The sequence below is a fragment of the Trichechus manatus genome, unplaced genomic scaffold (genome assembly GCF_000243295.1).
Source record: "Trichechus manatus latirostris isolate Lorelei unplaced genomic scaffold, TriManLat1.0 scaffold00003, whole genome shotgun sequence".
Taxonomy (NCBI): domain Eukaryota; kingdom Metazoa; phylum Chordata; class Mammalia; order Sirenia; family Trichechidae; genus Trichechus; species Trichechus manatus.
In genome coordinates, this window is record NW_004443939.1 from 17,112,996 (window position 1) to 17,129,870 (window position 16,875).

Here is a 16,875-nt window from a genome sequence, read left to right on the forward strand (position 1 = left end):
AGGGACCCCGGAAGACATGGCCCCCGTACTCTCTGTTAGCTCATTCCCAAAGCCAACTCTTCAGACATAGATTAGACCGGACTATTAAGACATTAAATGATACGTGTGAAGTGTGTTCTTCTTAGCTCAAGTAGGTACATGAGACTAAATGGGCAACTCCTGTCTGGAGGTGAGATAAGAGGGCAAAAAGGGACAGGAACTGGTTGAGCGGACACAGGAAATCCGGGGTGGAAAGGAGGAGTGTGCTGTCACATTATAGGGAAAGCAACTAGGGTCACATAACAATGTGTGTATAACTTTTTGTATGAGAAACTAACTTGAACTATAAACTTTCACTTAAAGCACAATTAAAAAAAAAAAGATACTCCCATTATTATTCAGTAACTAGGGCTCAGTTAATTGATTAAACTTTTTGCAAAAAATAAGGTAAACTTAGATCTTTACATTGCACTAATAAGCAAATAAATTCTAAATGAATTAAAGAGTTAAATATAAAACAATAAAAGCAAAAAATGATTTCACTACACTAATACGCAAGTATTTTTTATATGAATTAAAAAGTTAAATATAAAACAATAAAGCTAATAAAATGATATGGGGGAAAATACAGATAGATATTTGTGGCTCTTGGAGTGGGAAAGACCTTAATAGGCATATAAGCAAAGGAAAATATCATAAATGGATAGATCTGACTACATAAAGACTCCAAATAAAAAGAATTAAAAAAACATAAAAATTAAAATAAAATAATAAACTAAGAAATATTTCCAACATTTGTGAAAAACAAATTATTAATGTACTTAACATGTAAAGAATTCTTAATAATGAATATGAAGACAAAGATCTCATAGAAAAAAATGGGTAAATGATATGTGCAAGCGATTCATAATAAAACATACAAATGGCCAATGAACACATAAAATAAGTTTATACTCACAAATAAATAATACAAGTTAAAACCACAATGAAATGTTTTTACCTACTAGCATATTGGCGAAAACTATTTAGAGTTTACAAGGCAAGAGATAATCTCACCCATGGCTAATGGGATTGCAGAATGACCTTCATGCCTTAAAAATATTTACATCCATTGCCTTTATAATTCATTTCTAGAAATGTATCATACTATCATCAAATATGACCCTAGAATTTATAGACAAGTGTATTTGGCAGAACATCCATCTAAGAGATTGGTTAAATATATCATGGTATATGCACATGACAATACTATGTAGCAATTTATAGCCTTGATTTAGAGAGATGTTTTTGAGAAATTTGTATGATACATTATGTTTAAGAGGATATTACAACAAAATAAACAAATTATGGATCAAAATTAATGTGAATATACATGAGATAAAAGACTGGTTCCCTTGGAAGTAGAATGAGTATTTATTGTTTTCGTCTTTATATTTTTGAATATATTCTATGTGTTCAGTTCACTGTATTTTCTTAATAAAAGATATATCTTAAAAGTTAAGGCATCTTAGGTTCATTATTTACAGCATTTTTCTAAATGATTATCTTTAAAATTATTCAAATAATAAACTGAGCATTATTCGACACTACTCTGTTGACAGAAGCTAGTAAACGACATTTAACTCAATGGAATAATGAAGTCACTTCACATTTATCAGCCTTCACTACGTACTGAGAGCACATAAGCAACATTGCCCAAACTCCCTTACTTTTGCAAATCATTACATCACAACACCTGTGAACACAACAGACTTGGACCATTTTTTTTAATTCACAAATCTTCAAAAGAACTCTCATCTGACTTCTAAAAGAGCTGGCATTTCACCTGCCATTTATGTAAACTAACATAGTCCTTCTGATACCACAAAACTACAAGTATACCTTTAATTTATCAAATCAGAAAATATTTAATTGTTACCCTAAGTTACACTTTTTTGGGTTTGAATTTTTTTCCATTCTCTTTTAGTAGTACTAAAGTGAAAAAAAAAAAAAAACAGATCTGAGCAAACAGAACACTTAACACCAGAACAAAAATTACTTGGAATTAGAAATTCAAATTCTGTTTTATATAAATAGTCTGCCAAAATATACTCTATTGTATTATTGTTTTAATCTAAAAAGTTTTTTTGTTTTTTTTTTTTAACTTTCAGCTAAGTAGTTTAACAAAAGGACTTTTAAGGTCTCTTCCAAATCCTGAGATTCTTTGCCCCTAAAACCCAAAATAAGGCACAAAATACCATCATACTAGTACAAGTATTAAGAAGATTTAAGACATAAAAATGCTTAAGAAACCTCTTTTACTAGTAATACACCCATGCACTGAAGAACTGCATCACTTTATCTCCCATAAAGTTTAAAATTATAAGATTAAAATTAAATTGGAAATTTTATAAGAGGCAAAACAAAAAGAAAGGGAAAGAGACCTAGAAGAATACCTAAAAGCACAGTAAATATAAGGGATTGTAGATGAAATAGTACAAATAGTAAAATATTCCCAAAACATTAAGAATTTTGAGAATTGAATTAATATTTGTTCTAAAATAGCCTCAACTAGGCACGTAGGGTTGCCATGAGTTGGAATCCACTCAACAACAACTAACAATAAGAAGTACATTTTAAAGCTCAGTGGGTAGCACAAAAGGTTAAGTGCTCTACAACTAGCTGAAAGACTGATGGTTCAGAAAACAGAGGCACCTCGGAAGATAGGCCTGGCAATCTGCTTCCGAAAGGTCACAGCCTTGAAAACCCTATCGAGCAGTTGTACTCTGCACACACGGGATTGCCATGAGTCACAGTCAACGCCACAAAAACTAACAACAACAGCAACGACATACGTGAATTACAATAGAGAGTCCCAGACTGCAAAACTTAACAAGTAATTAAACATGAGATGCATTCCTAATCACAAATGTTATCCAAGCAACAGAAACTGAACACCTCTCATCCTCTTCATGTGATTTCCCAGGAAAGATGATACCATAGATTTTTAAATGCATACCCATTTCAGAAGTATGACGTGCATCTTAGTGTCAATTAAATATGACATATTATAGACTTCTCCCATTTTGTAATTAGTAATAATAATAACCTGTTACTGTTGAGTCGATTCCGACTCACAGCAACTCTATAGGACAGAGTAGAACTGCCCCGTAGGGTTTCCAAGGAGCTGCTGGTGGATTCAAACTGCCAGTCTTTTCGTTAGCACCAAACATTTAACCTCTGAGCCACTAAGTCTCCAATTAATAATAATAGTAATAGCTAATATTTATTATAATTTATGATGTGTCAGGCATTATGCTTTACATATGTTACATCATTTAATATTCAAAAGCCTATAAATGAGGCACTATTATCATACACTTATTATAGAAAAGAAAACTGAAGTTAGGAAGGGTTAATTGATTTGCCCCATGTCACAAAAATGGAATGTAAAAGTCTGGATATGACCCAGTTCTGTCCGACTGCAAGTCCCAGACTATGCACTGCCATGCTATACTATTTGCTTTACAAGTTCGTTTATACTTTCTTGAGGGAAAGTATTGCCATGTTCCACTGAACACAGCACATGGTATTTAATAAATGTTCAATAAATGTCTGTTGAATACAGGAAACAACACTGAAAATATAAAGTATATAAAATATGTGAAATTTTGAAGACTTGGAATCAATGATAGTCTTTGAAAGATCTTAATTATTTTTAGGGAAGTGATATTTTGTCATTGCCCACTGTTGCCGCAGCCCTACCCATACCCATTGTTGTCAGTCGATTCCGACTCATAGCGACACTATAGGAAAGAGTACAGTTGCCCCGTAGGGTTTCCAAGGCTGTACATCTTTACAGGAACAAATTGCCACATCCTTCTGCTGCAGAACAGCTGGTGGGTTCGAACCACAGACCTTTTGGTTAGCAGCTGAGTGCTTAACCACTACACCACCAGGGCTCCTTTTGATGCAATCCTACTCATAATCAATCTGTATATTTCTTTAAAATCTGTAACCATAGTACAAAGTTGTTTAGGCATAGGCATTTGGTTACTGATAATGATAATTCATAATTCATTCTGCAGACTTGTCAAATTGCGGATCTTGGAGTTAAGAGAAAATCACTTGAAAACTCTACCAAAGTAAGTGACTGTGTATTTTCTGAATTTTGAATTGTGATTTTTCACTAGTAGGAAAAGTATCTACTTATTTTTATTTTGGCTATGCTTTGCATTTTGACTGAGGTAACTTTATCTACCAGTTTTTCTTAGAGGCTGAAAAGTAAGGTATACTAAAAGAGATGCATATTAAATAAAAATGTATCCTTATAAAACTGAATAGTTACAAGTTAACATGGGGAAGAGTTCACTTAAATTTCTTCTTATGACTGAAGATGCACACCAGGAAATTATTGCACTGAAACGTGAAATTTCCATTTTTATTGTTCAAAAAGACTGACAGTTTCAAATGATTCAACCTAATAGGATGCTTAGTCCTTCGAGGTAATTTACGGGCTGCGATATTTTCCAGTTTCTAAATTTAAAAAATGCCCAAATTTTTCAGAAAAAAATATTAAAAATTTTTTAGAGAGCCTAAAATTGGTGTGGCAAAAAGTTATACTTCTACATTCCTTGAAGTAGTCCCCTCTTACTGGTCTGTTTAAAATTTGGTTTATATTAAAAACTCAGGATATATTTTAAATAAAAACTAATTGACAAAGTTTTATCCAATGTTAATAGTGAAATGCATTGTTTCATCCTGCCTTGCCTTATTCATGGGTAATAATAAAATTTTGCGTTATACAGAAATAATTATTTTATTGAAAGTTAAAAATTATTTAAGATGTAGTGAGGTTTTTTACTCATATTATCAATATTGTTTGTATATAAATTATAATTAAAATATTGAAAGCACTATGTTGCTATTATTATCCTCCAGCAGTATTGCAGAAAAATATCAACTACAGTGATTAATTTTTCAAATATATCTGCAGGATTTAGTGATCTTTCTTCTACTGAACCCAAACTAAATTTTACTTTTTACTTTCAAAATTCTTTTCCTAAGTAAGCAACTGAATTTTATTTTTTTAACCAATGTATCAATAAAATGCCTTCAAGTACATTTTATGTATGATTTTATATATGAAAATGTTGTCAATGCAGTATGAAATTTTCAATAATGATATGGATTATACTCAAATATATACATAAGAGAGGGAACATTCATTCACTCCTCCATAAATGGAAGACAAGGAGACAGCATGGAAAGGAGGAGACGTCTCCATGTATCTGTGCTCTGCACTTTTGAGTAATGCCTTTCTCTAAGCCAAAGCATTGTACGTGGAACTAATTGAAGGGACCTCCTCAGGCTGCAGGCATAAACAGATATGGGAACAAGGTTGAAAGTGTTACTTGGTCAAGTATTAATCTTCTGCAAATGCTGCTAGTGCCACCATTTCCATCCCCAGTGCTTTTGTTTGCCACTTTTAAAGTAAAGTGGAAACATAGCATGAGTAGAAGCTAAATCACTGCAAAAGAGCAATTATCCCCCTCATCTAAACTTAAGTTTAGGTCAAGAAAAAATATTGAGTGTATGGAGGAGAATTATTTCCCCTCTACTTTCACATAATGGTTCTGATGTCAAATATAAAATTGAACCTGGCATAGATTTATAATATGAACTTTATATAGGGATAGCTCGTGAATATTTCAGAGTAATGAGCCGCAATGCTCGTAACTGGTGTGTGGTTTTGAAACTGTGGCATAGTATTAAATAGAATTAAACGAGTAGAATAATATGTGCAAACCATGTTGGGCTCAAAAACACTGTAAAGATATGCAGAAATGACATGGTAGACTGTGGTGTGTGTATAAGTTGAATATCTGTTATAGCTTTTATATTTTAAGAAATATTTTCAAAGTTATTTTCAATATAGTATATTCATTTTATAACTTACAAATTCTAAAGAACTAAGGACAGGCATCAAATATGAAGAGCTTGTTTAGGTTTTAATGCATAGTACGTCAGGATCACCAATCAAAACCTGCAACTTAGGGTTATGTGAGCGCTTTTGACTTTCCTTTTTTTTTCCCCCCAGTAAAAATAAAGGAAGAAATGTAGTTTTAAGAAAAGCAATTTTAGTTTTATGATAACTACTCCAAGAAGAGAGAGCTCATGATTTCCTCAGGGATAGCGGCAGGATGCTGGGTCTTTAGTGGATCTTCAGAGATCTTTTCCTCTTCTTTTCATTTTCCATCTTAAAGTCTATATGCTTACGTCATTACAAAATGTAAAAAATGCATAGGAATTATGGCAGAACATACATTAAAATGTGTATCCCCTGTGTAGATGATTTGTGCAGATTCCAGATCAATTTTTCAGTTACTAAATAGAAGTTAGTATCATAAATTTTCATACCTGTTTCTTTATAATGATTCTTCTGGATACATCAAGGAGTAAGAAAATTAAATTCCTCAGAGGAACATTTGCTTAAAAATCATTGAAACAGTCAGGCCTTGATTGTTTGTAATAATTGAAGACAATGAGAACCTGAAAAACTAGAAAACCAACAAGAAAAGCCCTTAGATTCCGTGATACAATTTTTCCTCATAGCAGAATTATTCTCTTAACTATGTTTTTTTAGGAATAGTCAGAAAATGTGGACTGGTAGAGAATATTCAGATGAATGTTAGGTGACAAGGGAAAACAGCCTTATTTAGTGAGTTACTTGTTTGTGTGCGTGTTTGTTTAAGAGTTTCTGAGGATCAGGAATACAGCGGTGGCTTAGCTGGATGGGTCTGTCTCATGGTGTCTCACGAGTCAAGCTGTCAGCCAGGCTGCGGTCATATCAAGGCTTGGCTTGGCTGGGGAATTTGCTTCCAATTTCACTTAGGTGGTAGTTGGCAGTTCTCATTTCTCACTGGTTTATAGGCTGGAAGCTTTGGTTCCTTGCCACGTGGGCATCTCCATTGGGCTGCTCACAACTTGGCAGCTTGCCTCCCTCAGAGCTAGTGATCTGAGAGAAAGAGCAAGACCACCCAAGACAGAAGCCATACATTTTATAATGTAATCTCGGAAATGCCATGCCATCTCTTCTGCCATATGCTATTGGTCACACAGACAATGTGGGAGGGGACTACATAAGAGTGAATGCCAGGAGTAAAGGATCATGGGGAGGCCATCATAGGGTTTCCTACCACACTAGGTCTGGTCCTTAGCATTGCAGGTCTGGAAATTCAGTTTCAACAGTGAACCAGAATAATGCCTCAGGTTCAAGAGGCTGACTCACAGAAATCAAATTCACAGAAGACCTTATCTTGGTACAATTCTCCCCCTTTTCCAGAACTCTTCAGCTGTACTAGTCTTCCTCCTGAACACAGCAAGTTTGTTCCCATTTCAGAGCCTTTGCACTGGTTGTTTCTCTGCCTAGAATGCCCTTACCACAGATATTTTCATGACTAGGTCTTCCTTAGAGCCATGGTGGTGCAGTGGTTAAGAGCTATAGCGAGCTACGGCTGCTAACCAAAAGGTCAGCAGTTCAAATCCACCAGCCCCTCCTTGGAAATCCTATGGGGCAGTTCTACTGTGTCCTGTAGGGTCACTAAGAGTCAGAATCGACTCAACAGCAACGGGTTTTGGTTAGGTCTTCTTTATGATTAGGTCTTACTTCAGCCATTGCCTTCTCAGAAGCCTTCCCTGATCACACCATAGTAAATTATCTCCTTTAGCCTTTACACTATTTCATTCTTCCATTTAGTTTTTCTTCATAGCACTTGTGGTTCTCTGAATTGTTTCAACTCTTTGTGCACTTGGAGATTATCTCCTCAGGAAAATGTAAGCCCACTAGAGAGAGGAATCTAAAAAAGCATTAATTCTAATATTTCAGTTCTATCTACTTCCAATATATTCATGGCCCATTGTTACTTTTCACATTTATATTTTCATTAGAAGTGAATTATTCATCTTTTTGTATAAAATGAGTCACATTAAAATACCTAGTATATTATGAAAAAACACCAAAAAGAGGGTCTGTGAATCTCAGGGAACCAAATTTATCAAATGGATCATTTTCATCATACAATTGCTTCTAATGTGTTCACTCAAGAAGAGAACAATTTACTGCATAAGTTCTCGTTTGGCTGTTAGCAGGATTATATTTCATTATCATATATAGTTTCATTATCATATAAAATTTTTTGTACTCTCCTTAATAAAAATCATTAAGGAATAATTTTAAGGAAAAATGTCTCAATGTACAAATTGTATAAATATGTATGATACTTTTAAAATACTAAACAAGGTATGCTTAAGAACTAATTGATGGTGTGTTCATTATTTGCATGATTTTATTCCTTAAACATCGTTGATTTTAGTAAGTAATTTTCTCCTTAAAGTTTCAAAAACCCTACAGTATTACCCCTCTGTGAATGCCTAAGGACCTGCTGTAATGCACATAGACTCACAGAAGGCACCGATACATTATATCTTATCTGGACATGAAGCCCCTGGGTAGCGCAAATGGTTAACATGCTTGGCAGCTAACAAAAAGTTTGGAAATTCGAGTCCACCCAGAGGTGCCTCAGAAGAAAGCCCTGGTGATCAACTTCCTGAAAAAAAAAATCAGCCATTCATAACTCTATGGATTAGAGTTATACTCTGACACGCATGGGGTCACCGTAAGTCAGAAACAACTCCATGGCAAGTGGTTTGGTTTTCACTGTGATTACATAGGAAAATGTTCTTGTTTGTAAGAAATATACACTAAAGTATTAGAGATGATAGGGTAACAGGTTGGCAATTTACTCTTAATTGGTTCACAAAAAAGTTATTTGCTCACTATTTTGAACATATTTATAAGTTAATTATTGTTTCCACATAAAAATTTATTTAAAAAAAACTATTTTCAAAGATAAATTCTTAAAAAATAAAAAACACTATTAATAAGAAAAAATATCAGCTTCATTTCTGAATTACTTGTAGATATTGAGGGTGAGAGGAGAGTTTGCATTTATGTGCCAAAATGCTTAAATATTTATAAAAACTCAGCATTTCAGTGATAAAGTTTCTATATATATAATGTATGTATTATGTATATATTTTTCTCCTACCTTGAATGACAATTAATACTCTGTAGTTGTCACTAAAACTTCTAAAATATTCATTTCTAAATAGCATGTTTTTAATTTTCATGTAAATTCATTTACTCTTTTTAAATAATATTATCTTGGAGTCCTGGTGGCACAGTGGTTAAGACCTATGGTGAGCTACATCAAAAGGTCGGCAGTTCAAATCTGCCAGCTGCTCCTTGGAAACCCTATGGGGCAGTTCTGCTCTGTTCCGTGGGGTCGCTATGAGTTGGAATTAACTAGATGGTAAAGTGTTTGGTTTTTTTGGTTTGGTTATCATGGGTAGACTTATCTAAAATATAATACACTTGTACTTCTCTTCCTTTGTTGTCTATATTACTACCAGTTATCATTGTTAATGTAATTTTTATAAATCAATATGTATTCCAAGGTGAATAGGTGTGACTAAGTCATTTTCAATTCTCATTCCAGCAGGCTATTAATGAATTTATCTCATTTGGCATTATCATAGTCTACTTGTTATTTCAATAAAATACATCAATGGGTTCTTTAGTGTCATTATAACAAAAAATTCCTATTGTCAGGAACAGCTGGTGGAGTAGCTGTATAACGTTTCTATTAACTGATTTTGTGACTGTAGTACATAATTGAATATTATGTGTTTTTATAATCATGGTACTGTGATTTACCAAAAGCGTACAGTGCTTTTACCAAAGTATACCTATTTACAAGGTGTGATGTTTTTGCTGAACCCATGGTACCATCCTTATTCTAGGTTATCTTTATCAAAAGTGATAATATGACAAGCTAGCTAACTAAGGGTATTCATATTAGCATATCAGTGCCCTCTGGTTTTAGAGAACTGTAGTTATAATTAGGTATTTACTTCTTCTCATTATATATTTTAAAGAATTCTGTAAATTATAATGCATCATAACAATGGAATTTTTAGATTCCCTTTTAAAATACCAAATGTATACTTTCCAAAGATTCACAAAAGCAAACTGTGAGCTCTCTGTCTTGGGAAATAATTGTATTTCCTTTTAACCTTCAATATATTCAACGTAACATTAAGATTGAGAATATTATCGGAAGCTAAGGTTGTGTCAAGCCCAGTGAGAAACTACAGAGAAGGCAGAAAGCCAAATAACACTACGGTGATCCAAGTTTCTTTTCTCAGAGTACTTTCAGTCAACAATCACTCTGATCCCTGGTGATTAAATTTTTCAAAGAATGAAAACTGCCTGAAATAATAGTGAAGTTGAAAGCACTGTGGCTCCAGTTTCATAAGATCGCAAGACTTTGTCTCTCACGGAACAATTAGCCTGTACTCTTACTCCTATTTCACCTGAGAGGAGTCATAACGTACTTAAATGGGTGTATAGTTTGCAGTCAGACTAGCCTTACTTTGAATTCAGACCTTGCTGCGTATTTAGGAGTTATTTAACTTCTTTGAGGCTCAGTTTCAGAATCTGTAAAAAATAATAGGTGTTTATTACCTCCTTTAAGCTGGGAAATAGATTTTGGTTAACAGTTTCTCAAAGCAAGCCTTGTTATCATTTAAAGCTAGGAAATTTTTTAAACAAACTCGTATACACTGGCACTTAGAAAATTTAGGGGTGTGCAAGAAAAGATCTGTATGAGTTATATATTTTCACTTTATCTCATAAAAATCTCTTTATCAGAAAGGGAATCATGTCTTTCATATTTTTTCTTAATGATAAAGTCTTAAAAATAATGTGTGATGCTGATATAACCTCCTTATTTTTCAAGCAGTAATGTAATGAGAACTCCCATACAAATGATTGTCTCTCACCTTTAATTAAGTATACAAAAAGTTTAACTAAATATCTAGTTACTCATTTTTAAAGACTTTTTTAATTTCAAAATGGCTACCTTTTTTGGGTGAATGTTAAACTTGGATAGCAAAGAACATGACAAAAATAAACCAAAACACTGAACAAGCATCAAGAAAGGCATATATCCACCATTTTTGATGTCATATAATTTTATGAATTGATTCACTTCAGATTTTCAAGTTGAAACAATTTAATATGGATGATTGTACTTCCCTTTATGGTCTCTGTATATAGTATCTTTTCTAAAGGTATGTTCTGAAACATAATACTGGTATTGACCTTAGTATCAGAGTCTTGGCCAGAACAATATACAAAGAACTTAGTGAACAGATGAACTCCCATGGTCTCAGATATTACCTTTGTGTTGATGAATTGCAACTATTCATTTCCAAACTGCACTTCTTACCTAAATTCCTATTCTTTATTCCAATAATCAGATCTCAGATGGAATGTTCACAACATGTCAAAACTGAAATCATCCTCTTCTCTGTCCTCCACCCACCACTTCCATAGCAAAACCAAACTAAATCAAACAAAATAAGATTCTGGGCTTCCTATTGTCCACCTAATCATAGAAATTAGAAATTTCAATCTTCTTTTCTCTCCTGTACCTCCAAATCCATTGGCCATCAATTTATGTCTCATCAAGCACTGTTTTCCATTACTACTGTCATTGCCCTACTTGAGATCCTTATTATTTTCCTTAGCCTCCAACAATTCCCCTCCTCTTCACTTCCCCCATTGAAATATATCCCCCATATTGTTGTCAGAACTTTCTTACTAAAACATACCATAGCATATTTCAGTTTAAAATCTCTCAATGACTGCTCACAGCTTGCAGAAGACAAACATGTCAAGACTCTTCATAGTTTGGACTCAACCTTTCTAACTTCATTATCTCCTATGATTTTCCACCATCTAACAAAGTCTCTCTGCTACATCCAATATACAATGCACCTTTACAACTCCAAGCATCTTTCCTTGGGACCGTCCCCTTTTCTGTCTGGAGAACTCCTGATCAACCCTTAACTTTCTCATCACTTTCTCCATCAAAGTAGCCATATATTCTGCCTTCAGAGTGGTAGCCTAGATATTCTACTAGAATTTTTTTCAGTGCAAAATTTCCATAGAAATTTTGATCTAATTATAGTGTGACTCAGAAATCTACCAAGCTTAATTGTGTATGTGTACGTGTGTGTATGTGTCATCTCGAACATATTATCTGAAGCTCCAGCTCTATAGTCCAACTGTCAAGTAAGGAATTTCTAGGCAGAGTGCCTTTGCTTCCTGAATTACGGATTTTGTAATGGCACAATCTCAGCAACAGTGGACACTAAACAAGTATTAATGAATTGATTTTCACCAGGGACTTTGAATAGTATTTTGGTAAGTGAAGAAAAAAAATTGAATCTTGGCATTTTGAATGATTTCCATGCCACCCAAGTTTTGGGTTATACTTTTAAAAAGCACTCTTCATCAGTAAACAACAAACTACCTTATTACTAAAAGTTGATTGGATAAGACATACTAAAACAGATGACTCTAACTCTCAAGATTTTCTGCTTGCTTCATTTCTCCAGTCTCCTCTCTACTCAAAACCCAAAAAAAACCAAACCCACTGCCATCGAGTAAATTCCAACTCATAGAGACCTTATAGGACAGAGTAGAACTGCCCCATAGAGTTTCTGAGGTGAAATCTTTAAGGAAGCAGACTGCCACATCTTTCTCCCACTAAGCAGCTGAGTTTGAACCTCTGACCTTTCAGTTAAAGGTCAAGTCAGGGTTAATTCAGGTCTTTCAATATGCAAAATTCATCTAGATAAAGCTTAATTTTCTTTTGAGCAGATGCAAGAGGAATAAATTGTTATAGTTTCCACAGTTTCCTTGACATTTAAGATCAGTGCCTGAACAATATTAAAAACAAAAATTCACATATTAACTTTGTAACATTAATTTCCTGGGATGCATACTTAGTATTTCTTTTTAGAAACATAAGATTTTACCTTGCCCTTTAATGGCTTTAAAAACAATGATTTCTTCCTTGCCTAACTGCTTATTCCATTATGCTTAGTTTTAAATTTTGTACTCAAAAGACCCCAAACCTTTACCTAAGTGCATTGTATTTCTATTCCTTTTCTCTTTAAATTTGAACTTTATTCAGTACTTCAATCCCACTGCCACTGAGTCAATTCTGACTCACAGAGACCCATAGGGTTTCCAAGGCTGTAAATCTCTGCAGAAGCAGACTGCACATCTTTCTCCTGAGGAGCCGCTTGTGTTTCTAACCACCAACCTTTCGGTTAGCCGTGTATCACTTTAACTACTGCACAACCAGGGCTCCGTGTAGTGCTTTAATATAACATTTCAATTCACATTTAGTACATAATAACAATTTAACAATAATTTCTAGTTATAAAATAAATTCCTCATAATTTTATGAGCAAGATTAGAAATAAAATTAATCAGAAGAAAACATTGTGACTCCTATCAAGCATTAGTTGTATAGATTTCTACTCACTCTAAAAAGATGGAATATAAAATATTATGCTACATGAATTGGTTAAAAAGTAAAAATAATTCATTCTCTATTTAGGAAATGGTCAGTTGCACTTTAGAAAAAATGAATTGTTTTAAGTAAATTAAAAATGTCATTAAGGCTATTGACTTTTAAGATTATAATGAAACATTTCTAAATTACATAGCTTTTTAAAAGCAACAACTTTATTTTGCTTAAATGTCTCCTGCAATTTCCAAAAGGCAAAGGAAAAGCATTTCTTATACTAAATAGAATCTTAAATGTTATTTCTTTATTACATCCACCTAAATGTGTATTATTTTAAAATATGTTTATATACTACAGTTTTATAAAAGAAAAATTTCATACCTAAAGGTTCTATTTAAGAAAGAATGTAAAATGAAAAATATTTGGCTTCCCATTGTTCGTACAATAAAATCCAAAATCTAAACATGACATTGAAGATCCTTCACCGTCTGGCCCCTACCACTTCCCTCTCACTGTATTTTGCTTAATTCCTTCAATATGACTTGCAGATGTGTACATCTATACATTACTGATAAGTTCTCACTTCATATAATAAATGAGTCAAGTTTTTTTCTTAGCTTTAAATGAGTACCTACAATGAGCCTAATATGTATCAAACCCAGTTCTAGGTGCTAAGGATATATCAATGAACAATAGAAGCAGATTCTCTTTTCAATGGCTTTCCATTCTGGTGGAGGGAGATAGACAATAAACACATAAACAAATAAATGGATAAGATAGGTAATTGCTCTAAAGAAAACAGGGTGATGTGATGTAGACATGTGTAGGGTCTTTTTTGGCTACAGTGGTCAAGAAAGTCCTCTATGAAGAGGTAACATTTGTGTTTAGATTTGAATGATGAGAATAATGTGAGCTTCTGGAAGAAGAACAATCATAAAGAAAAAGAACAGCAGGTGCAAAACACTTGCAATAGGAGCAAGGTTGATGTGTTTGAAAATCAAACAGGTCAGTGTAGTTGGAACATGGTGAGCAAGGGGTGAAGGAGTACCAGATGAGGTCAGAGAAGCAGGTGGAGCAAGATTATGAAGTGCCTCTTGAGCCATGTTTAGTAACGTAGATTATATTCTCATCGTAGTAAGAAAACATTTGAGAACTTGAGGAATGGACACACATGATTTCACCTACATTTTACAAACAGCAATCTGGCTACTCTGCAGAGAGGTGGTTATAGGAAGGCAAAAATTGGAAGAGAGACAGTAATTAGGAGCTCATTGTAATAGTGAAGACAAGAAATGATGGTGGCTTTGTTTGGGATTATAGCTATGGAGATGGTGAGTGGTCAGACTAGGGATCCTTTCTGGTGGTAGAGCCTTGCTGATGGATAGAATGTATAGTAAGAGGGAAACACAGGAATTAAGGAGCATTCCCGAAGTTTGAGTTTGACTAACTGGATGAATGCTGGTATAATTTCTTGATATAGAGAAAATTTCAAGAGGAGCAGATGGAGGGTATTTGATATTGGCAATGGAAAGTTTTAAATGCCTGTTAGACAATCAAGTGTAGGCAGTTGGATACATAAATCATATGCTCAGGGGAGACAGAGATATAAATTTAAGAGTCATCAGTGTATAGATGATATTTAAAATTGTGGCACTGGTTGAAGTCTCCTAGGGAGAAAATATAAATATAGATAAGGACTCAGAACTGAGCTTGGAATGCTTTAATATTTGTAGTTGGAGCATGTAAAAGGAGCCATAAAAAGACCCTGAGAGTGAGCAGCTAGAGAGTTAAGAAGAAAACCAAGTGTGATTAGTGCCGTGGAAGTGTAGAAAAGAAATAATTCATAAGGAGAGGAGTTAATTGTCTCAAGACTACTGAGAAGTCAAGTAAGATGAGGACAAAAAAATTGAATATTGATGTTAGCAAAATATATGTAAATGGTAAGAGCTATTTCAATGGTGTATTATATGCAGCCTGATTAGAGTGGTTCAGGAGAGAATAGTGATTAACAAAAGTAGACAGCAAGGAGAGACAACTCCTCCAAGAAGTTTAGCTATGGAATGGAACAGTGAAAAGTGGGTAGTAACTGGAGTGGGGCATGATGTCATGGAAGAGTTTTTAGGATAGATGATATTAAAGAATATTTGAAAGCTAGTGGAACTGATCCAGTAGACAGAAAGAGAGACAGGAGTGATGGGAAATAATTACAAGAACAATTGCTTCATGAAGTGCTGGAATGGGATGCAGAGCACAAGTGGAAAAGGTGGCCTTAGAATCAGGGATCCTTCTAACATGGAAACAGATAAAATGAATATTAGAAATAGATAGATTGCTGGCCTGTGAGTAGAAAAATAAGAAGGTTCTCAACTAATTGCTTTGATTTTTCTCTCTGAAACATAAAGAGGTGTTATCATCTGAGAGTGAGGAAATAGGGAATGTTGGAAATTTAAGAAGACAAGAGAAAGTATGAAAGAGTGATCATCTTAGAGGTAGAAAATTTATTATCCTAGGAAGGTGTCTTAGACTCATCTGGCAGTGTTGAGTGTCCATGACATTTCAGGTTATGTGTTTGAAGAAAATCCTTCCAGCAGAGTTAAGCAGTCTTCTTCAGAAACACTCAGATACTTGGGCACAAGCATGGAAGATGGAGACAGTTGGCTGTGTTTTGCCAGGCAAGCCAGAGAGAGGAGGAGAGGGCAAAGGAATTTATGCTGTCTACACCAGAATGGCTGTAGGCTGGAGCTGCAAAATCTAAGATGGAAGATAGAGGGAAGTGAGAGAATGAGAAGATGAGAAAGTAAGTAATGCTTTATTAGTCCTTCTCTGCTGTACCATGTTCTGTGAGTCCTTAAAATACATTCCAAATGTCAATATAGCATTTTGTGTATTCACCTATCACAGCATTTACCACATTATACTGGAGTTTTTGTCTATGAGTATATCCCCAAGAAGACTGTGAACTTTTTTAAAGTGACAAGCTGTATTTTATTTATTGGCAACGATGTGGGACATAAGGAAGGTTCTCAGTGAATGTTTACTGAATGAAGGCAAGCAGTGCAGGATGCAAGGATGTGCCTTAGTGCCTAGAACAATGCTGAGTACGGAGTACTTGATTGATTGTCGGGACTAGAAATGAAAATGAGCTTTCTGATATTTTCTCATTAAATAATTTGTTGACTGCATATGACTCTTAATTATGATGAAATTAATAAGTCAGGCATAATGTACATTGCTTATCTTTCTTCTCATTCCACTTGCATAACTTTCAGCCATTCCACTAATCATTACCCTTGGAGAGAGTACACTATGTATGTCCAATTGTGGTTGGCTCTCTTTAGTTTTTAAAAAATGTTGACAATATAATGACATGGCTTAAACTGACACTACTGGTTATCCATTGGCTTCATTTATTTACTTTTTTAAATTAGTAAATTTAATGTATGATCAATTTCAACTGAAAAAATAA

General features: G+C 34.1%; 1 protein-coding gene across 2 annotated transcripts in view; it reads left to right on the top strand.

Moving 5' to 3' along the window:
• LRRC7 (leucine rich repeat containing 7) overlaps positions 1-16,875 on the top strand; it is a 348,184-nt gene that overhangs the window by 81,983 nt on the left and 249,326 nt on the right. For both annotated transcript variants that reach the window (XM_023730981.1, XM_023730986.1), the window contains exon 5: positions 4,047-4,103. In XM_023730981.1, coding sequence (XP_023586749.1) covers positions 4,047-4,103 — 57 coding nt within the window. The remainder of the gene's footprint in view (positions 1-4,046; positions 4,104-16,875) is intronic.